The 22,458-nt window shown below is 50.9% G+C and overlaps 7 protein-coding genes across 7 annotated transcripts; 3 read left to right on the plus strand and 4 right to left on the minus strand.

Annotated features, from left to right (window-relative positions):
• Positions 1-2,092: 2,092 nt before the first annotated feature.
• FSUBG_356 (GIP2 Glc7p-interacting) lies at positions 2,093-4,513 on the plus strand (the record flags this gene model as incomplete). The annotated part of the gene is made up of 2 exons (XM_036681453.1): positions 2,093-4,084; positions 4,130-4,513. 2 exons carry the CDS (start codon positions 2,093-2,095, stop codon positions 4,511-4,513), a joined length of 2,376 nt encoding a protein of 791 aa, XP_036543879.1.
• A 1,476-nt stretch (positions 4,514-5,989) lies between these two features.
• Positions 5,990-8,155, plus strand: FSUBG_357 (serine-type carboxypeptidase Z precursor; the record flags this gene model as incomplete). Its single annotated transcript, XM_036681464.1, has 7 exons — positions 5,990-6,121; positions 6,179-6,308; positions 6,365-6,755; positions 6,804-6,855; positions 6,902-7,309; positions 7,361-7,619; positions 7,668-8,155. 7 exons carry the CDS (start codon positions 5,990-5,992, stop codon positions 8,153-8,155), a joined length of 1,860 nt encoding a protein of 619 aa, XP_036543880.1.
• Positions 8,156-8,430: 275 nt separating this feature from the next.
• FSUBG_358 (uncharacterized protein) lies at positions 8,431-10,347 on the plus strand (the record flags this gene model as incomplete). Its single annotated transcript, XM_036681475.1, has 1 exon — positions 8,431-10,347. The coding sequence occupies one exon, from the start codon at positions 8,431-8,433 to the stop codon at positions 10,345-10,347; it is 1,917 nt and encodes a 638-aa protein (XP_036543881.1).
• A 1,468-nt stretch (positions 10,348-11,815) lies between these two features.
• On the minus strand, positions 11,816-15,618 carry FSUBG_359 (xaa-Pro dipeptidase; the record flags this gene model as incomplete). Its single annotated transcript, XM_036681486.1, has 6 exons — positions 11,816-13,611; positions 14,022-14,116; positions 14,182-14,288; positions 14,335-14,706; positions 14,750-15,389; positions 15,446-15,618. 6 exons carry the CDS (start codon positions 15,616-15,618, stop codon positions 11,816-11,818), a joined length of 3,183 nt encoding a protein of 1,060 aa, XP_036543882.1.
• Positions 15,619-16,241: 623 nt separating this feature from the next.
• FSUBG_360 (uncharacterized protein) lies at positions 16,242-17,467 on the minus strand (the record flags this gene model as incomplete). The annotated part of the gene is made up of 3 exons (XM_036681498.1): positions 16,242-16,456; positions 16,507-17,215; positions 17,264-17,467. The coding sequence occupies 3 exons, from the start codon at positions 17,465-17,467 to the stop codon at positions 16,242-16,244; spliced, it is 1,128 nt and encodes a 375-aa protein (XP_036543883.1).
• Positions 17,468-18,622: 1,155 nt separating this feature from the next.
• Positions 18,623-19,623, minus strand: FSUBG_361 (thioredoxin reductase; the record flags this gene model as incomplete). The annotated part of the gene is made up of 2 exons (XM_036681509.1): positions 18,623-19,175; positions 19,223-19,623. The coding sequence occupies 2 exons, from the start codon at positions 19,621-19,623 to the stop codon at positions 18,623-18,625; spliced, it is 954 nt and encodes a 317-aa protein (XP_036543884.1).
• A 1,033-nt stretch (positions 19,624-20,656) lies between these two features.
• On the minus strand, positions 20,657-21,682 carry FSUBG_362 (uncharacterized protein; the record flags this gene model as incomplete). Its single annotated transcript, XM_036681520.1, has 1 exon — positions 20,657-21,682. The coding sequence occupies one exon, from the start codon at positions 21,680-21,682 to the stop codon at positions 20,657-20,659; it is 1,026 nt and encodes a 341-aa protein (XP_036543885.1).
• Between the last annotated feature and the right edge of the window lie 776 nt (positions 21,683-22,458).

Genomic DNA, 22,458 nt, shown 5'->3' on the forward strand with positions numbered 1-22,458 from the left:
TTTTCTATTTTCTTATATCATTGCCCGTCAAGCCCAGTTGTAAATCTTCAGCAAATCGGCAAACGCCAATCTCCGCCATCCCAACTCAAAAAAAACACCTCGAAGCTACACATAGAAAATCCACAACACCAAGTCTTGATCTGGCCTGGTTGGGGGTCCTGTTTTTTTGCCGCCGCCGCCTCTGATAACCTTGGGGATCACTTCAATTCACGCATTTTGAGGGAATATCAAAAGCCTCGTCCTCTTGAATTGAACTATAGCTTCATTTCATCAAACCATCCATCCTCCTCCTCCTCCTTCTCTCCACTACTCCATACTCGAACTTGAGTTCTATCCACATCGATCCCACCCCCCAGAAAGCACAGCACAGAATTGTGGTCGTCCCCGACTTGAACTCCACCGCATGGAGAGAGCCTATCTATTGGATACTACACAGAATCAATAATACAACGTCAATCATACAACAGAAGGCACAAGAAGAGTACGGATAAGATTACTGTAATAGAACAGATATCTCGTAAGTGCACAACAGACAGACAGACAGACAGAACATGATGCCACCCCCTCCCTCTATCATAAACCCTACCTACCATCCACACTCCCTAACCCATCCTTCACTCATCCCAACCAAAAACTCGTTAGCTCACCCCTGGCCTGCAACTCAAATCCTGCCCACTGCACATCCCTGCCCATTAACACCCACCACCATCCCAAAGAAACCAAACCACAACCACCACCAGACGGCCCATGCCTACGCGGCTCTCAACCTTGTAGCTCGCTAGCCTCTAGTCCCATGCCGCTCAGGCCGGGCCCCGGTGCTGCCTTCACACCTCTCCAGACAGGGCCAAGGCAGCGTAGGAAAGAGTTTTGTACCTTGGTTTTTTAATTGGGACCTGGGTGGGCTTGGCTTGGGGTGTTCGCTTCAATCAATTCGCCTGCAGAGCAAGACTCAAAACCACCTGCTTCCCGCAGCACTCTTATCCTCGATTCCCTTCAGCATCTCCACCAGCTCTCATTGCTGTCGACGAGTTTATGACCACCGACTGACTGACTGACTTTAACTTCAACAGACTTCCTCCTTCAAGTCTTTGATATCAGCAGCCTCTTTTTTCATTGTATTTTGTTTTCACTGTTTGGTCATTGATTGATTTCTGTCTTTGTTGGTTTCTCGTTTCATGCCGCCATCGTCCTCATCCTCATCGCCATCTTGATCATCTCGACGAGCCTCCTAATCCGACGACGACTCTTCTCCCTCACGTTCAACGGATCCCTCATCTGCTGTATCACTTCACTGTGATACCCTCAACCCAACCACCGTCAATTGCCGAACTGTGCCTTTCGTGGAATTCTATCTGCTCTGTTGCTGGAATATTGCCAGAGCATTTGGTTTTCTCGAGTCGTATCAGTTGTCTGCTTATTTTTTGTTGGGGTGCGCATTTGATCAATCTCATCGTGTAAGTAGTGCACTGCACCTTATCGCCTGCCCACTGAAACCACTATCACTGCACTCACTGTGCTCCCCTGTGGATGCACCTGGACCTCAGCACAGCACCGTCCTATTGTTTCGTTCGTCCTCTTATTGTCTTCCATCGCAAAAGTCGTCAAACAATTCAAAACAATCGTCATTCTTCATTTTTTTTTTTTTTTTTACTTTTCATCACTAGTTTGCCTTTTTGCTATCAATTGTCTCCCATCAGCTCTTATCTTTTTATCCCACGTTCCTTCGTCTAATTATGCATCGCCACAAAAATTCCCTGTTTCTTAGCCATGCTAATCAGTGCCTTCCCCATTATTAGACCTGATCTCGATCACCTTCTGCGCCTGCCTTGATCTTCATCGCATACGCTAAAAGAAAGAGAAGAAAAAACCACTTCTTGCCGTAGCGCATCCCGCGCAACTGCCTTTGAATCTCTCTCCATCACGAGACGAGAGCTTTTCATCTCGAAAACCTCTATTATTTACCTGGGATACTTCTTTTACTTTATCCTCCACGTGGTGAAGCGAAGTTCCTGGCAAACGGCTTCCACGGAATATCCTCCTCCTCTCCTCCCCCCTTGTTCTCCCTCTAATCACAACACAACCCACCTTGGGAATGCCTTACACGCCACCCTCACATCGATCTCCCGCTTCGTCAGCCTCCGCATCGCCCGTAGCGAGTCGGCGGTCGTCGCTACAATCGAGTCCGAGACCTAGTCTACCGCGATCCGCTTCATATCTTACAAAGCATCGACGAACACCTTCAGCTTCAGCCCTCAGCGATGGATCGACAGGGACGCTGACACCGCAGGGAACATCGGAGGATCTGAAGAGCATGTGCACAGCTGTTGCTTCAAGCGTGAGACAATCACCACCACCCGTCACAGACGAACTCACAATGCCCATGGGTGCTATCATCTCGCCACCTGATTCTGCTTCCTCCGGTAGCGACGACGAGGAGCAAGGACCACAAATTCGAGGCCGAAAGCTTGACAAGGCCCTGAGGGACGCTGTCAGCCAGATCCCCATGCCACGTTCATCATCTCCCCCACGATCACAATTGCAGCATCAAGACAGCACAGAACATCTCCAGCTCCGCCGTAAAGATGGCGTGCATCTCAGCTTCAGCACAAGCGCACTAGGCGATCTCGCAAAGGGCCGTAAGATGGGACACGTTCGATCAGCCACTGAGCCAAACGCTGGCCTCTCCAAGTCAAATGACAACTCGATATCAGTATCAGAGGAGGAGTCTGATGATGACCTGCTTAAGAAGCCTCAGATGGTGCGAAAGAAGTCTGGTGAGCTAGTCCGACCTGCTCTCCGTCCTTCTTCCCGGCGACGCCCCTCAAGCATGCCTGGTACCCCCATCTTCTCCAAGGCTGTTCACTTTGATTCACACCTCGAGCATGTCCGTCACTTCTTGCAAGTGGATCGGCCTCTGGCTGTGAGTGCTGGATCTTCGCCAATTGACAGCTACGAGAGTGATACCGAGTATCCCTTCCCTGGCAATGGCAAGCAGACTGCGCGTACCCCTCCCTTTGAGTGGGAGATTCTTACCACAAACTTCCCTCACGACTCAGCCGCACGTAAGTCGTCGCCCGTTCGACTGGAAAAGGTTTGGCTCTCGGCCGACCAGAAGTCGCTTCTGGGTTCTGTGGCTGTCGCCAACATCGCCTTCTCCAAGGCCGTTACCTGCCGTTTCACTCTGGATTACTGGAAGACCACCTCGGAGGTTGCCGCTGACTACAGCCACGAAATCCGCCCCCGGGAAACGCCCCTGGGTCATGATCGCTTTACCTTTTCCATCAAGCTTGCTGACACGGCCAACCTCGAGTCAAAGACCCTCTTCCTCTGCGTCCGCTATACCGTCAACGGACAGGAGTACTGGGACAACAACAGCAGCTCTAACTTCCAGGTCGATTTCCGAAAGAAGCATCTGCCCATGAACGGGAAGAACAACTTCCAGGGCGCTTCTTCCCGACCCGCTAATGGCCTTCCCCGGAGTAGCCGACGTACCAGCAGCGCTAATGTCCCCCGACCCAAGTCGATGCCTGTTGGCTTTGGTGACTTCGGCGACGATGCTAAGCTCAACTTTGACCAGCCCATTCACGAGTATCTCGGCGAGTCTGAGAACAGCACTGGCGGTCTCCGTCTCAAGTCCAAGTCGGCTGGCAACCTTGCTAGCGATAACCTCTCCAAGGATTTCGGCTCGCCTAGCGGACTTGCCTTCTCCAACCGGTACGACTTCGGCGCTTCCTTAAGTGCTGCTGTCCAGGCTGCGAAGGACAAGGAGACCTCTCAGGATAAGGATGGACTTTACATGAAGGCCAACGTCCGGACTCCCAAGCCTACCCTCACTGTCCTTGAGCCTGCCACCAACGCTAAGAGCCAGCCGCATGCCACCGGAGCTACCTCTCCTAACTCGACCATCTCCAGCTCTTCATATGAAGAGTTGGTCAACAAGTACTGCTTTGTACGTGCCCCCGAAGTTCGCCCTGCTTCACCCATCGCTTCTGGTGCCCGTCGCCCATCCCTCATCCACCAGAAACTCAGCATCAGTCTCCAAGGCCTACGGGATGGCACGGCGACACAGAAGCAAAATGAAAGAGTCGGTTACTAACAGTTGTTCGTGTTGCAGTTTGGATCAAAACAGTCGAGTCCTAACATGAAGGACGGTACACTCAGCGGCGCCCGCTTCGACGGTGCTGCCGGCGGAAATCACCATCGTCGCAGCTACACCACCTCACTTGGAAGCCCGAACGGAAATGTCCATCACGCCGGACCTGCAGCTCACCATAGCCTTCAGCTGCACGGCGCCTTGAGCCCTCCGTCGGGTGCTTCAACACCTAAGGATGCGTTCCGTGCCAACAGTACTTCGCCTTCACCGAGACCTTCAGCCACGGCTAGGTCGGCTTCACCCGCCTTCGTGTCGTTCGATGCTACACCATCCAACGATCTGTCGTACCATGTCCAGCAACAGATGATGGATCGGTTTCCCTGGTCTGATGGACATGCTGCTACGGCGATCCGAGGATAGAATCGTCACGACGACCGTGGAATGAGGTTGGACTGTTAACATCCACCAGCAACACAACATCAAGAGCAACCCAAGATTGCTTTACTATCTTGATATCTAATAACCCTTCAACACTTATGGGACAAGACAACGTTTTGTTTGTCGCCCAACATCACTACTCCACCCCGGCTGTTTGATCCGAAACAGCAGAGTCCTTTGACATGCAGTCATTGGGAATGCTTTCACGGCTGACGGCCACAATTGTTTGGCGTTTACGGTATTGGACTTGTGCTAGCCTGGCATGGCGAGCCGGGCATCCGCATCGGAGTTTGGGAGCCATGTTTATCTGCGAGTCCTGATTTCCTCGTTTGCTCTCACGGAACATCACCCGCTTCTGTTTTACTCTTGTTTTTTTAATGGGAACTTTCTGGCCATCTTCACCGCCCAACCCCAATGCTTGCTTGTCGCCGTTGAACGGACCGAGACATGCTTTAATGCGGGTTCTGCGTGTGATGTGACAGACCATTGTGTTTTATCTTTACGCCTGCGGATAGTTGAGCGAAGCCTGGTTTTACGCGTGTCACGAATGTCTCCGAGGCGTATGCCTGAACGATGACTTGATTGAATGCGAAGACTGTATAATGGCGAATGGACAGGACAATTGGGCATGGATTTAAAAAAGTTTGCCTTCCGATGACTGGAATGCAATGCGACGGATTGTGTTTGGAAGGGAGGAAAGGAGTTGGGTCAGAACAGATATAAATATACTATACACTAAAAAGCTGCCAGAATGCAATGCAGGTACAGCTCAAGAGAATCATTTGCACCTATGACTTGATCCCATGTTTGTGACGTGACTGTTGTAATTGACTATAAGGGATGAAAGGCTTGGGGGTTGATGCAGGGATCGTCAATGGGCGGATCGTTATTTGCATGTAGGATGAGATCGAGGTGGTCAATACAAAGTGATATCTAATTTTAACTTCTTCCGACATGACGTTAAACTTCAATTGAGTCTCTTTTCGTGCTCAAGAGTGAATATCCATTCCTCATTCCGGAGAAATTGTTTGGCGAGCATCCAAGCTACCCATCGTAAGCTCGACAAGGGTCCTTGATTGGCCGGCTCACCAACAAACAGTGCCATCCTTTGTTCAGCCTTACAGGCAATGCCCTGGACGTAAGCAATAGTGGACCACGGAGTCATCAGTGCATTATATTGTTCTCTTTCTTCTGGAGTGTTGTGAGCGGTGATTGGTCGGGTCGCCAAACATGGTCGTGGCATACTCGATTGAGAGCCGTGAAGCAGGGTCGTGATGTATCTCATGGAGTCTGAGCCTCTTTGATGATGAGTGATTGGCGAGATGAAGCGTTGATCAATATTCTGGGATTGACCGATGCGAGGATATAAGAGCGTAAGTTGATCGCTGGGAAAGAGGAGGAGCATCATTCATCTCATACATACACTCTTCTATTTCTGTTTCTTTCTACTAGTTCGTAATGAGGCTTTCGAAGAGTCTTGGTCTGGCGTTTGTGTCGTTGGTGGCTGCTCAAGAGTGGGTGGCTGCGCCAGAGGGTCTACAAGTCGTGTCGTCCAAGTTGTTCAATGGCGCTGAGATTTCGTACAAGAAGGTAAAGCCTCAAGCCCCTCAACGTTTTCGGAAGATGGAGTGACTAATAATTGAATAGACTTCTGTTTGTGAGACTACTGAGGGTGTCAGTGCTTACAGCGGTTATGTCTCGCTTCCAAAGAGTCTACTCCCTGACTTTCAGCATTGGGATGAGAAGCAGAGAGCCCACCTCTTCTTCTGGTACTTCGGTACGATACATCTCATATAACAAGATATCTATAACAAACGTGCTAATAAACACCAGAGGCCCGAAACAATCCCTCCACAGCCCCAACATCAATCTACATAGGCGGCGGTCCCGGCTCATCCTCCTTCGACAACACAAACGGCTTCCCCTGCTCCGTAAACGCCGACTCCAACTCAACGACCCTCAATGAGATCTCATGGAACAAACATGTCAACATGCTATACATCGACCAGCCACTGGGAACGGGCTTCTCATACGTTGATCTAGTGAATGGGACGTTTGATACCCTCACACAGACGTTTACACCAGTGAAGGGGGATAAGGTGCCTAATACGAATGGGACGATTTTGCAGGCGACTTTTGACTCGGGGGAGTTGGAGACTGTGCCGAAGACGACGATGAGTGGTGCTAGGACGATGTGGGCTTTCGCGCAGGTTTGGTTCAATGAGTATGTTTTGCCTGGAGAGTTGGTGATACGCGGCTGATATTGGTTTAGGTTTCCGGAGTGGCAGACTGAGAATGATGAGATATCACTTTGGACATCTTCAGTAAGTCGCCTTCTCAACCTCTACTTACTATCGCTAACATCCTCAGTACGGCGGTTTCTATGGTCCCAACTACTTCTCCTACTTCCAGGACCAAAACACCCTCATCTCCGACTCCGAGCCAACCTTTGAAAACGCTACGATTCTCAACCTCGCAACTCTAGGTCTTCAAGAACCTGGCATTGACGCTCGAGCTATGGCGAAGGGGTACGCTGATTATGGTCATCATAATAACTACGGTCTTCAGTTCTTTGACGATAAGACGTACAAGGGTATGCTAGAGAAGATCGAGGAACCGGAGACGGGCTGTTATGCGTTGACAGATAAGTGTCGCGCTCTCGTGGCGGAGGGCGATCCTGAAAGGTTTGGGAATAACGAGACTGTGAATGAAGCTTGTCTTGCGGCGACGAACTTGTGCTTCTTTGGGATCCAGGGGACTTATCAGGCTACCTCTGACGTACGTGCCTCTTCCCCATCAATCAGTTTCTTCTATGCTGACTTTTGCTAGCGATCGCCTTTTGACATCACGCACTCCAACATCACACTCTTCCCAAAGCCTTACATTGAGAACTTCTTCAACCAACCATGGGTACAGCGCGATCTCGGAGTTCCGCTTAACTTTACCACAGGAGTGAATAATATTGGTAAAGTGTGGTTGGGCCAGACGGGCGATATCATGATTGGGAGTCTTCATGCTGTAGAGAGGGTTATTGAGCGGGGTGTCAATGTTGCGTTGATCTACGCTGATCGCGACTATCGCTGCCCTTGTAAGTTCTCCCAGATGTTGATTATGGCGTGATTGCTAATAGTTAAAGGGTACGGTGGTGAAAACATCAGTCTTTCGCTAAACTTCCCCTCTGCTTCTGAGTTCCGCTCCGCCGGATACACTCCTATCAAGACGAACTGCTCCTACACAGCTGGTTTCGTCCGCGAGCACGGCAACATATCATTCTCTCGAATCTTTGAGTCAGGCCACGGTGTAGAAGGTTACCAGGCCGAGGCGCTGTCTGTGATCTTCAACAGAGTCATGTCACGAAGGGATTTGGCGACTGGGGAGGTTGACCTGAGGAAGCATGCGGGGTACAAGACCAAGGGGCGCAAGAGTGTGAGGGGTGTGATGAACAAGGTTCCTGAGTCGCCGGTGAATACGTGCTTTGTTAGAGATGCGCCGTTGAGCTGTACGGATGAGCAGTTGATGGCGTTGGCGGTGGGTGAGGCCAAGGTGAAGGATTGGGTTGTTGTTGAGCCGAAGGGGAGGAAGCCTAAAGCTATGAAGGTTGAGAGGAAGGGACGCTTCGTTTGAGTGTAGATTGGAAGCTCAATTAATTGGGATTGATATAGAACCACTTTACTTCACTTCTACTGTTATTGTTTATAGAGAGATTTATTGACTTACACCGACTGATTGACTGAACTGCATGAAAGTAGATCGCAAGCGCTGACGTCACATGCCAACTCAGCTCCCCTCAGCTTCAGGGACCCCTCACTAACTAACTTCTCTACTCCGTACGCTCAACCGAAATAACCTTATCCTTAGCTTCCTCCTCCATCCCCATCACCGACTTTCCTTCTTCCAAAATGTCCTCCCGCGGCGTCCCAGAAGTCCTCTTCAAGAAAGTAGACGAATATGTCGACTCACTCGCGCCTCAGATCCAGCCCCGCATCACCTCCGAGCTCGAGACCTTTCAGCAAAAGACCATCGACAGCCTCGAAGATAAAGTCGTCGACGCTTTCCGATCGCTCTTTAACAAAGATAAAGATTCCTCGTCACGAAGTCCGTTCGATCTTAAGGATGATGCGCCTGATGCCTACGGAGGACAGAGTCTGCCGTTCGCGGACGAGTTGGCGAGCTTGACGAGGAGTTTTACAAAGATTACTGATGAAGCGGGGGATGATCTACGGGATATCTTCGATATTACGGAGGGGAGAGGTGGGCAGAGTGATACACGATCGAGGGGAGGGGAGACGTCGCGGGGTGGAGGTGGTGCGAAGGGGTTCTTGTCTGCTGCTTTCGACGCGGTGCAGGACCATCTTGAGAACAATAACGGTAGGGGAGGAGGAGGTCAAGGCTTTGAACTTGACGGTCTGCTAGGTGTGATCAGCAACACGGTTAAAGACGCCGCACGCAACCCAGAAGAAAAGGCGCGGATGATCAGTCCCGAGATCAAAGAACAAGTCGGCGCCAAACTCCGCGAACAGCATGCCCCAATCGCAGAGCAATTCACGCGCATTGCTCTCGACCACATCAAGCGCTGGCTACGAGGAAACACAAGCACGAAGGATCTAGGCGATGGTGTCAAGGGCGAGATTGAAGATCAGGTCAAGGATCTCGTCAAGGGAATTGGGGGACTGTTTGGAAGCAAAAAGTCCAACGAGGGTGAGGCGAGAGGCTTCGGCGATGGAGATCGTGATGGCGAACGCGCTGATGGCGAGAGCGGCGGTTTCTCAAAAGTCATAAGCGATAAACTCAGCACAGGCATCGCAAGAGTCCACAGAGAAGTGCGTCTCGAATTCCGCAAGATTCTCGGCGGTATTGAAAAGCAGCTCTTCGAATTACTGCCCGATCAATTCCAACGTCCCCTCGAGAAAATCCTCGGTGGAAATCCCTTCGATACACAGCTCGACCGCGACGCGGGACCAGGTCACTCGGCGGATAGAGGGTTTGGGGACGATATCAAGGCGAAGCTGGTGAACAAGATTAGAGGGCTGGTGAGGAAGGTCCAGGAGACGCTGAGGGAGAGTATTCTGGGCGTTGTTAACGGTGGGCATAGGAAGTTTGAGAGGCAGAGCTGGGTGTTTGTGCAGAATATGGTGGAGATGAAGGTGCAGAAGTATCTGCCCAAAGTTAAGATCTCGGTGCCGGATGATATTGGGAATGAGGGTGTTAGTGTTGGGGCGCCGGCTCAAGCGAATCTTGGTGGCTCGAATGCGCCTGTGCCGGCTTCACAAGGAGAACATTCGTCAGGACAGGGAGGATACGAGCGGCCGTCGGAGCAGCACGGAGGGGGTTATCAACAGCCGTATAATCCTCCTTCGCAGTTTGGGGATAATCGACCTGATCACCAGAGCCAGGACTACAGACCACAACAGAGTCACGATTACAGACCTCCTCAGGGACAGGACTACAGGCCCTCTCAAGGGCAGGACTATAGACCACAGCAGAGCCAAGACTACAGACCTCAAGGTCACGACGAGTACCGGCCTCAAGGACAACAGGGCGATTACCGACCACAGCACCAGTCTCAGCAGGATTACAGACCTCAGCAACAGGATAACTACCGACCCCAGGATGAGTATAGACCTCAGCAACAGCAATCGCACCAAGAGTACCGCCCCGACCAGTACCCTCCGCCGCCACAGCATCAGTCAAGCCACTCTGGGGGATACCAGCAGAACGAGGGTTATCAGAATCAAGGTTACCAGCAAGATCAAGGCTACCAACAGAACCAAGGATACGGACAAGGCCAGGGCTATGGAAGCAATCCTCGCTACTAAGAGCGCACGCCAACCACCACCACCATATGAACATTTGCAGATAAGCGATGCATTTGCGAACTTAAAAACAACAAGCAGTACAGAGTTCCTGTACGCGGATGACTAGGGCGACGCTAGGTAGATTGATTGAGAATGAAACGGCCATTTCCATGATCTGATCCCGTCCCCTGTTCTTTTGAATTGACTTATCAATATGCCGAACATTCCGTCGCCCCCTTCCCGCTGACAGATAACGCTCTAGAACGCCTCTTTGCTACCGAGACCCTGGATTTGCCCCCACAGATCCTGAGTTCCAAACTTCCATGGCTTCCGCGCTCTACACAAAAGCATCATATCATATAAACTACACGACAAGAAACCCCCGTCAATCCCACCATGTGAGACTTTCTATCCTACGACGTGCAGAACATACACCCAGGACCCTGCATCACGAAACCGTCCTTTTTACTTGGGATTTTGTGATATCACATGACATCCCGGTATGCTTGGCACGGTGGTCTGATTGTGTTCTTACGTAGGAGAAAACTTTGGGAGGCTGCGAGTGATATGATATGATGCTTCCACGTGCCTGGACTTTCGTCACAACGGCATGATTATGAAGACCGAGGTGTTCGTTCTAGCGCTGGAATTTGGTGTGCGTGATAGCTGCACGCCCAGAGCAGAGCAGAGCCCGGTCGAAGTCCGAGATGTACATGGCATTCTGGAACATGGGAAATTCGCGCGATGGCTTCAAGGGTTCTTGATTTCAGGGTCCTGGGGGTGTGATGAGATCCTAGTATGCGGTTCCGGGGGTGTAAGGGACCTTTGAAAGGGACATTTCGTGAGGGAAGAGAGAACTCCAGCTGGAAAGTCACGATTGCTCATGATGGTGTTTTTGAACATATCCGCGGATGCCGCGAGAGTTTGATGATCGGAGACGTCACGGGGATATGTCATGGGAAGAAGTAAGCCGTGATGTTCCGCCATGATATGAGATTTAGGTGGGCGAGGGAAGTATCGCAGGGACGTCTTGGGCAGAGGCTCTGCGCTTGGGACTTGATCGTTAACTTGAGATAGTGGCGACAAGTTTGCAGTTTGGACAGGAAGCTTTACTCAGCTACTTGGGACGACCAGGCAAAGAGCTGGCCGTTGAGCTGCTGGTAGTGAGCGTTGCCTGAGATGCATCTGATGCTTCTCCTTGGCCGAGTTCTTGCTCAAGTCACTCGTTGCTGCACATGAGCTTGTTAGGCTTGCCCGTTGATTCCGTATCGAAGTGCATCCTCAATGTATTCTGAGTTATCTCTATTGAAAATCCCCTTCTTGAAGGAGTTGCCTCATACTGCAACAGCTTTCCCGCAGGTCAACGCAACATTTTGGCTTCTTCAGAGAATTACCTTCTCATCCCTAAACAGAATGCAAAGAAGCTTCTCTCCAACATCAGAGAACTTGATAAACACGCTCATTTATTAACATTACTTATATCTCCCCATCACCTCTCAACCCACAACCCGCCATTCCCATAAACCTGATCCCTCAACACTCCAGCCTCACTCCTAACTCCAACCCAATGCTTCGGTATCCTGTCCATCTGGCTCTGCACCACCCCCGTCGCATCCCCCAACCGCTCCTTAAACCCCTTCTCGCTCTTGACAGCCCTGACCGCCGACACAGAAACTTCCGGACCCCAGTTCTCCCGCCCCAGACTCGCTGCCGTGGTCATCACATCGCGTGTGTGCTCTTCCAAGAAGGCTTCGTTGCTGAGATTGGGCGAGAAAGGGTGCAAGTGCCCCATTAGCATGACTTTCATGCGTAGGTCGAAGAAGAGTGTGTCGGAGAAGTCGTGTAGGATGTGAACTGTTACTTTGTTTCGAAGAACCACGCCGGGAGGGGCGTTGCGGAGCGGTGCGATGGTGACGATTGCTTCGTGCCAGTCATCGTCGAAATCTTCGCTTTCTTTCGGTGGGAGGACGCGCGCCCACGCTGCAAAGACACCGGCCATTCGCATCTTGACCTCATCGCCAACCTCACTCAAATTCGCCGTCGGTATTCCCAACTCACGAGTTGATATCCCCGTCCCGCGAACAACCTTGCCCGCAAACTTGAAAGGAAACGGCGCCTCAGGTCCCTCGTCACTCCCAAGTATCGTCAACGGCTCCATCGCCTCCCCCGATATCAGCGGATCATACCGTCCGGCCTTACCATTCTTCCAACTCTCACTAACTGCATTTCCAATGCCACTCCCGTGATACGCTTTTGTAGCGACTTTCTTGATAGTAGCGTTCGCAGGCGTGAGTCTCTTGGCCCCCTGTTCGACGACTGCGCCTGCGACGCCGGTGTACTTCTTTGCTACCTGTGACCCAATCGTGCTAGCGACTTTGATGCCCATTTCTAAAGGCATGGTGCTTAGACTTGAGCCGCGAACGGTGCTTACGTCTGTGGATGTGCTGGCGATGCGGAAGACGGGACTGCCGCAGAGGACTTTCTTCCCATCGGCGTTGGAGCAGAGAACGAGGCGGAAATAACCATCTGTTGCTGCGGCGGGGATGCGAATGATGTGTGTTTCTCTCGGGAGGTGTTTCTTCATCCGCCCAGAGGCTTTCTTGACGAAACGCTTGAAATCGCGCTGTATACCACGTTCTTCTGCCTCAGAGATATGCTCCACGCCTGTTTTTGTCGCGGGCGTGACGTCGATCCAAGTCCCCGTCGTTCCCATCATTGCTTTAAGCGTCATTCCCATGTTTCCTGAATATCCCTTCTGTTGTAACCACACAGTCCTTGTAGGCGGGAGAGGCTCGTCTGAGAGGATGGTGATGGGCACTGAAGTCGCTGGACCTCTGTACCATATCAGAGCGTGAGAATGCCGAATGATGCTGAAATGCTTGTTGGACTCTGCAGGGTGACTTATAAGACCCCCAGCGAAATACTGCGCTTCTCCAAGCGCAGCTTTCCATTTCGACGAATCCTTCGGTTTCTCTTCTTGAGCGTCCAACCTCGCTGATAGAGCAGATGAGCTCTTAACTCTTCTGATCTCATTTGACGGCGCAGGACTCAGAGGCGCAGGTGATAACGAGGTCGGACTTGGAATCTCATCAACCACAAAATCAACCTGGTAATTCCCCCTCGGGTCCAAGAACCCCGACTGCTGCGGTGCATGGGCGCCAGTGAGATTCGTCGCCGAGCGGACCGGGCGTAGAGGCCGCGGAGGCGGTGCTAGGCCGGCGCCGAACTCGGGACGGTAGGCACTGTATTCCGGCGGCGGGGACGGAGTTGCCGGTGCGACGGGGGCTGGTCGCGTGTAGTAATTTGGGTCAGACCATTTCTCTGCGTCTGGCGTTGGAGGGAAATACGGATTCATTTTGCCACATAGAGAGAGTAGATTAGAGTATTAAAGAGGGTTACTTGGTTTGAGTTTCGAGAAGGGAGAGGAGAGGAAAGGTATGTAAAAGATGAACAGAGCAATACGTGTTGGGTGGCCAAGAAATTGCACCGTGTGGATGGTCAGGGGTTTGGATTGCACACAGTATTCAGACAAAGAGTGTTTCTACGAGTGTTTCGACACCAAAAACCAGGATAAAATATTAAATATCGATACATAATTATAATCGCGGGGATGATATTTATAGAAACGATTTATTGGTCTATTGATCATCTCTCAAATAAGCTTATTATTGTGTTGGGGCTCGCTTCACTCTAACTTGCAGAAACCAGGGCCTCCATCTCATCAGCTTCCCTTGGCACATCGGTCAGGTTCTCAGAGCCCGTCTTGGTGATGAGGATGTTATCCTCGATGCTATCAAATACCGGTTAGCAAATTGCTTCGATAGCGCGACGGTGGCCACCAGAGCCACAACTTACCGAACTCCACCGACATCCCAGTACTTGTCCAGAACGTCCTTGTCGATGAATTCGCTGTGCACGGGGTCCTCGAGGTAAGGATCGATGATGAACTTGCAGAAGTAGATCTAAAAACGTCAGTCCCCACTCAACCACGCTGTGAATGTCACTTACACCAGGCTCAACAGTGACAACGCTGCCGCTGGGGAGAGTGCCCCGCACGCGCAGGTAACGGAACAACTTATCCTTGTCGCCAAAGTTGGGGTTGCCGCCGGTATCGTGGGTGTCCATGCCAAGATAGTGACCTAGACCGTGAGGGAGGAAAGCTGCGCTCGTGCGAGCCTTGAGAATCTCATCCTTGTCGCCCTTGAGGATGCCAGCTTCGAGGAGGCCATCGATGGCGATCTTGTGGGCGAGCAGATGAACATCGTCCCAGACAACACCCTCCTTGAGAACTGAAATGCACTCCTTTTGCATCTTGAGGACGGTCTCGTAGATAAAGCGAGACTCTTTAGTGAACTTGCCCGAGAGGGGGAATGTTCGTGTCTAAAAGGTCAGCTCAACCCGATCCAGGATCTCACGTACTCACAATATCAGCAGCGTAGTTGTTCCACTCGCCACCAGCATCCATCAACAGGTTGAGCTTGCCCTCCAAAGGCGCATTGTTCGGGACGTAGTGCAGCGTAGCAGCAGCTCTTCCAGCGGCAGCAATAGGATCATACGACATCTTCTTAATACCATAAGAGTAGCATCTCTCCTTGAACGCCGCCTCAAACTCCTGCTCATTCTTGGCAGTCTTGGCCCTCGCAAACACAGCGCGATGTCCAATGCCAGAGATATAGTTCGCCTTTCGAAGCATAGCAACCTCGAATTCGTCCTTGACCACTCGGGACGTCTCGATAGCGGTCTTCAAAACGTTGAAGTTCTTGTTGTCGAAGCCGATGAAGGAAACGTGGTCGGAGACTTGGTTCGCGATGGCAAAGGCTGAGGACTTGGGGTTCTCGGATCCGAGGTGTGCGAGGGTAGCGTTGAGCTCGGTGGTGAGCTTTACTTCGTCGACGTCGTATTGCGCGAGGGCCTCGTCGATGCTGACGGGGAGGCCGGACCAGACGACATCGTCGGGGTTGATGGGAGGAATGAAGAGTGTGGATTTCGCGGATTGGATGTCGTAGATGAAAGCGCAGTCGGGGAGGTTGCAGCCGGTGAGGTAGTAGAAGTATCGGCGCTGGCTGGAAGTTCAAAAGATGAGATGGTGGGTGTTTTGGAGATAAGGTGGGATACGCACCGGAAGGGCTCGGGCTCGTCGCTATCTTCCATCATTCGAGTGACTTGACTCTCGAGGTATAGAATACCATTGGCATCAGGGACATCCTTGCGAATGAGGTCCACGACACGTTTGGCATGGTCTTTGCCTGGGTATTTGCCCTTGAGGACAGCCTCGTAATCTTCAGCGACCATGGTGATAGCTCTAGCGTGGGGTATTTGCGATAAGAAACGCGGCCGCGTTGAGGATATCAGGTTCAGACGTCGCACTTCCGTGTACAGGCTTCGTCGCGCTGATCTTGCAGTTTTTGTAGAGAGTGTACGTGTTGTTGCTTGAAAAGAACAAAGATGGAGGGGAGATTTGGACAACCCCGCTATGGACCTCGGATTCTTGGTCATGACGGAGCTGCATTAGATTCACAGACCTCGGGGGTAAGAAAACAACGGACCTTAATATGGGGTGTCAAAATAAACTCAGTAAAAGTTATTCTAAGCTTAGGCTAAAGCTACCTAAATCTTTTCGTCATTGAGGATTAAGGTACTGAGTTTTCTTTCCTCCCCCAGACAGATTAGGAAGTTCCAGTGGCTGCATTCACTAATCGGCTGCCCGTTACAGGGTCTCGGAGGTGGGGTTACGGCTGACAACGGCTTCTGCAGGTAAAACAACTCGACAATTGAGCTGATGGAGATTTGAGATGGGAATTTGACGGATGAATTGATGATCCGTTTGAATAAACATGACATGTATTAGCTGCAGGCTAGACTATGTACAGTAGATACTGAAAGAATAATACGCGAAAAGAAGGTGGAACAAGGCATCAAGCCAACTCTGAGAGAAACTCGAGAATAGAATCGTAAGTGACAGTGTGCGAGTACCCAAAGTTCAGTCCGTGACCTGCACCTGGAACAACAGTTGTGTTGAATCGCGAAGCTTGTGTGAAGAACTGTCTCGATATGTCGAGTAACGAGGGCAGCTTCTCGTCTACACTGACAGTAGAGTAGCAGTTATCGCCGCAGAAAGGAACATCGCGTGCTGCAGCTGTTAGTATCACCCTGCTCTACACAAAGTGAGTGTTAACTTACCGCCAGTCACGATCTGGACGGGGCCCGTGTATGTGTTGTTCTTCCCAGCTGGTGCTCCCAAAGTAAGAAGCTCGCCTGGCGAAACAGGTTGACCCTTCTCATATGCCACTTCCAGCATCTTGGGGTCAAAGTCGCCCTCTGCAAAGAAGTTGATCTGAATGCCCACTGTAGACGATACACCGACGTACCCGGCGGGATACTTATCCGCCAGAGGTGTGGCAGTAATAGGAACAAAGTTGCTTCCAACCGCAAATAGCCCCAGATAAGCAGTAGCCTGCGAAAAGCCCGTCAAGACAATAGCATCAGTGAGTTCAGGGCTCTCATTCGCAAGCGCGTAAGTAATAACCGAACCGAACGAGTGGCCCAAGTGAACGACCTTGGAGTACTTGCATCCTACCCCAAGAGATCCTTCACGGGCTTTGGTAGTGAGGGCCTTGAGAGCTGCAATCTCGAGAAAGACTTGAATCTCGTTCAATGGATCGCCCTTGGAAGAAGCACCGACTCCAAGACGGTCCCAGGTAAGAGTCGAGTAGCCGTGCTCATCAACTGCTCGCGCAACATAACTGTAGTTGTAATTGTTGTAAGGAAAGTCCCAGTAACTTCTATCAAAGCCAATGCCGTGCGTCATGATCTGAAGTTCCTTTCCAGGACCGGCATCGGGTTCGCAGTATGTAGCAGCAAGTTTATAGTCACCCGAAACAGTAGTAAACTAACACCATAAGCTCATATCAAAGCATTGAGTGAGTGGTTGACTTACACCCTTTTGCACCTGCTCAGGATATGGAGGTGCACCCTGTCGTGCGAGATTGACAGCAAGACTCGTAACGTCAATGCCCGTCAACGGGGCCTTGATGGTGAAAACTGCATTTTGGGAGGTAAGCGACACAGGGACTGTGATGTTTGTGCACTTTCGCGCCGTGGCGGCGGTGATGAGGGTGAAGAGGGCCAAAGACTTGATCATGATGACGACTGTACAAGAAGGCAACTGTTTTTTGTCTGAGACTGACTGACTAGGTACCTTGGGTCAAGATAGAGAGACAATGTCAAGCCTCGGAAGTGATGATCTTTATATGAAGAGGATATGCATGTCTTAATTACAAATTTCTCCTTGGTCCGCTGACCGGTCCTGCAGAGAGAGCTTAGCTGCATCTACTAGTTAATTTGTGTTTCTTCTTGCATAGACATTTACATCCTTGTAGATATCATCTTCGATCTTACTCCACAGGAGAGAAGAGGTCCGACCATGCCGGGCATTGCAACTCAACTCAACTTAGGTAATACCTCCTGAACAAACTTCGACTTGCCTTTAAGTTATGTAGAGTTTAGGTTCGGCACAGAGAAATAGCAGAATGTTTGTTTGTTATTATGGATACTACTACTAGTAGCACGGCACTCGAGGCACTAGCGGAGATTTAATTTCTATGTACGGTATACCCACGGACGCTATGCAACGGGTCGTCTATTGAGATCTTCACTCGGTAGAAACGACCTATCCGCTGTATCCATCTTGGCAAAAACACATGTGTTCAACAAAGGCCAATCGGTCCAAGTTCGTAATAACTCGGTGTAAGTGAGTAATCATCCCCCCCTTGCAGAGCCTCTTGACGTGATAGATGCAGTGTCATGTCATCGGGGATCATTCGTTGATGTAAACCTTGTAGTAAACTCAATTGACTCTCTGACCTTTTTTTTTTCTTCAACTTATGGCCGCTTGCAGAAATGATGAATAGATTACCAAGACTACCAGATCTTGTTGGCCAAGGTAGCTGAGAGATGAAGTCATGCCGAACGGCTCCATCCCTTGCATTGCGATAGTCACAAGTCTCAACTGAGACAGACACACCGACCGGTACGGGGGCTTTTTGTTCTAGCGGCGAATGGAAGAGCACAATAAAACGGGTTCCAGCGCTTTTTATTGTTTTATGACGGGACAGGGTCTGAGTCGAGAACATGTATGTCTTGAGTTGTCTCGTAAAATGGCCCAAGTGAGAAGCAATGGCAAAAAGATGAGATGCATGCAATCAATAGGCAAGGGCGAATCAGCTGCATTAGGGCATAAGCAGATTGACAAATAACAGGCATGGATCTATTTGAAATACAGCACATAACGTACTTCTCACAGCTCATCCTTCTCATCCAGTTCATGCTGCAATTGCATCGCCATCCCAACACCTGCAAACCCACCCATATGCATCGCCTGCAACATACTCCTCATGACAGTCGCCGCATCACCAAATGCAAAACAGCCTTTGACACTAGTCTCGTTCATCGGCGCATTAACCTTAATCTCACCCGTTGCCGCCTTCTCCAGTCCCATCTGTTCCGCAAACGGTGCTGCTTGGGCGACATTAGGATGGCTTACCACGAAGCCTTCCGTCTTGGACGAGCCGTCCTCGAAAGTTATTTCAACGGTGGGGCCGCCGTTGATGAGCGCGAAGGATGTGATCTTTCGGGTGTCGTAGTGCACTTTGCTGCTGTGTACTTTTGTTTGGATGAGTGAGGGGAGAGAGGTGTCGCCGTTGGTGTAGATTGTTACAGACTGGGAGAGGCGTTTGGCCATGGGAGTTACGTGTGCGAGCATGTCGGCGCTGGAGACCATGCCGCCTGCAAAGACTCCAACGCTCTCTGCTCCTCGCTCCTCAAAGCCATGGCAGTAAAGACAGTGGAAACTTCAAAATCAGCCAGGTGCGTTTCACAACCCCAGAGATTCACTTACATCCCCTTTCCCCAGCACTCAGCATATCCCTTAGGCTGCTCCTCCACAAGATCCTTCACCCCAGTTCCAAGACCAAGTTTCTTTCCCTGATAGACATTGCCATCTTGATCAACTGCTTCAAACACACCAGCGTCTGTTTTGCGAACGGTTGTGATGGTTGTGGACTTGAACTCGATGCTTTCGTACCGCTTCTCAAGATCTTCACGAGCTTTGTCGCGAAAAACGGAGGGCTCAACGTGATCGAAGCCGAGGACGTTGTGCATGTGTTTTGTAGGTGCGTTGCGATACACGCCCGAGTCGAGGATAAGTGCTGTGTAGACTTGCCGGGCGAGGGCGGATGCCATGGCGAGACCGCCTGGGCCGCCGCCGATGATGAGGACGTCGTAGAGTTTAGATGACATTGTGATTATACTAGAAGTGAGAGAGGTTGAGAAGTAAGTCGTGTTTGTTATAGGATATGATATGGTTGCTCTTTGGCTTATATACATTCTACGGAGAGATCCTAAATATCTCCGGTCGGAGACTTTGATGATGGGGCGGAATCATCTTGAGATTGGATAAAAAGGTGCCGCTGACTTGGGGCACGAAATATTTCCATCTGTAATAAGTCTATGAACCTTGATGATCATTCTTCGTGGCTCAACGTCGTTGGTCGTGTCGCCAATGGATGACGCCTCAGAGTGAGGTCGACGTTAGTGTCAACACCAGCATACGCGCATGGAGCTATGATAAGACTCTATTCACCAATATCTGCGAAAAATTTACACTTTTAGGACTTACGTATGGTTGATTGAACTAGATCAGGAAGGTCGTCGTTGGTGATGAGCTTGCATGTATATGCCGATTTGCCGTGTGTACGGATGGGCGGCAAGCCTTCAACCAACAACAACAACAATGCTAATTACGTTCGCAAGCACAAATCCATTTCTCCCTACGGAGTTCCGCTATACGCTCGGGACTAGGCTGAATAACAAGGCCTGGCTGCCATACTCAGGAACCAAGTTAGGCAGAGACCAGTCAGAAAGATCTCACACGGCGAACAACTTCCCAGTGGTACCTCAAAAATTCTAACGTATTATCAAGGATCACAGCGGCACAAGCATCGATCAAAAGTTGGGAAGATAGTACAAGTCCAGACCAAGTCTGAAGCATCAATTGCGCTATGTAAATAATAATATCCAAAGTCCCGTAGGACCAATCCAAAACACAAAACAGCACTCGCTTCGACTATGCAAGCAGGTCGCTACCCGTAAGTAACACCATCGCGATGCTCAAGCATTTCTGCGAGCACCAGCGCCTCACGCCCAGTTCAAGAAAACATCCCAAGCAGCGCCAAGTTTAAATGAGGACCAGTCCGACGATGAGGCTCTCCCATCGCTATCTTGACTCGGAACTGCAAAAACTGCAGTTCTGCGTATCCCGAGTTCGGACCTGCTACGAGTCGTCACCTAGCACCACCCACGTCTCTGAACCAGGCGTAGCTGCACTATCTAGAAATTCCCGCTGAGAGGGTAAATCATCGAGTTCACTGTCTGAAACACAATCATAGTCTGAGATCAAATCGGGGGGTTGTGATGTATCAACGTCGAAGGAGGGGTTTGAACCGTCGAGTTCGTATATCACGCGCAGAGGAGCGAAACTACGTGATGGTGTGGCAGAGGGGGCTGTGTCGTCGGAGGAGGAGAGGATTTGCGCGAGGGCTTGGGAGCCGCCGAGGTCTGTGAAGGAGAGATCGAGATGCAGGGGCTGGTTGAAGCTGAAGCTCTGGGCGCGCTTCTTGCGGGATTGCTTGGCTGGGCGGATGGAGTAGATGGGTTCTTCGTGCTTGATACTGTCAAGGCTGAAGCCCTCGCCCCTAACCTGCTCGTCGTCGTACAGCAGGCCCATGCGATACAGCTCTGCGACTTCATCATCCTCCGTCATGGGCATCTTTCGTCCAAGGTACACATTCCCCCTCGCAGTCGAAGCATCGCGGAATGCCTCCTCCCTCTCAAGCGTAGGCCTCCTCACGAGTCGGAATCGGTCAACGGGCAGAGAGATCCTGCTGTTCGCTAGATCTCGCCCCTCGACCTCATCGGAAGAACCACCCAGACTGGAGTGGTCATGTTTCCGGGCCATGCGGTTCCGATGGACGTGTGTCCATCGTGGATTCGCCCGCTGCAAGTTCCCCGTCGAGATCTCGTAGTGCAGGATCTTTTCGAGCTGGGGACGGCGCGCGCCTCCGTTTGTATCCTGTTGTCCACAGCGCAGACAGTGCGTCTCTCCGAAATTTGAAGTCGTGCAGGGAAACCCGGTCTCGCGGCACAGGTTGGCGCCTTTGTATTGGGACTGACGCTTTGCTGTGGCGCGGACAAAGTGGTTTCGACTTGTGTGGGCGCGGGTCTTTATTGTGCTGGGAGGATTGATAGCAAAGTGCTTTGCAGCTGGAAGGTCTCCAGAGCTGTTGAGCAAGACGTCCATGATGGATGGGCTGGGGGTGCGTATTATAAGTAGGTCAGGTTAGGTTAGATGAACAAGGGTTTGTACAAGTGAAGGAAGGATACTATGTTGTAAGTAAAGATGTTATGTTGTCAAGAAAGGCGCAAAGTTGCGTGCTTGAACACCAAAGGGCGCGAGATTAGGGAATGTGAAAGAGATATCTGGAAGAGTCGAAGGCTGGAGGGTGTATTAATACGATATCATCTCATCCGGGGCGATATCGTCGTGATTGGCCGCCGGAGGAGTCATATGGACTGCGGATGGCGTACTGCACTACCAACCTAGACTAGGCTCTTACACTGTATTACATGACGATTACGGCCTTTGTCTCATCTTTGTTACTGTGAGCAACAACAAGTGCTGCCTCGGCCTAGTCCACTCCCAGTTGTGTGACGTGACTCATATTGCATTGCTTGCTTTGATCCGGGCGCGTCTTACAAGGCCAAGATAGCCGAGGTGGCGCAGCGAATAAGACAAGACTTTGGGGTTGGGGAAGCCTTATCGACGAGGCACAGCGCATGGCGAGGCGCATGATGGGTTTGATTGACAGGCAACGTCCGTGTGATGCGGTCCTGATTGGTTGCTGGGCGTAGGACTCATGACGATAAGCAGAACGAGGAGGGAGGGTGTCGTCATCTGTCAGAGGTAGAGAGTCGCTGTGGTTATAGTGCATTGATACCTAGAGCTGCCTAGAAGGAAGTGTATTCTACCAAGGTTCTTTTCTTGAATGAGTTGTGCCCGATGACCAAAACTGCATG

This window comes from Fusarium subglutinans (assembly GCF_013396075.1).
Source record: "Fusarium subglutinans strain NRRL 66333 chromosome Unknown NRRL66333_c0000002, whole genome shotgun sequence".
Lineage (NCBI taxonomy): Eukaryota > Fungi > Ascomycota > Sordariomycetes > Hypocreales > Nectriaceae > Fusarium > Fusarium subglutinans.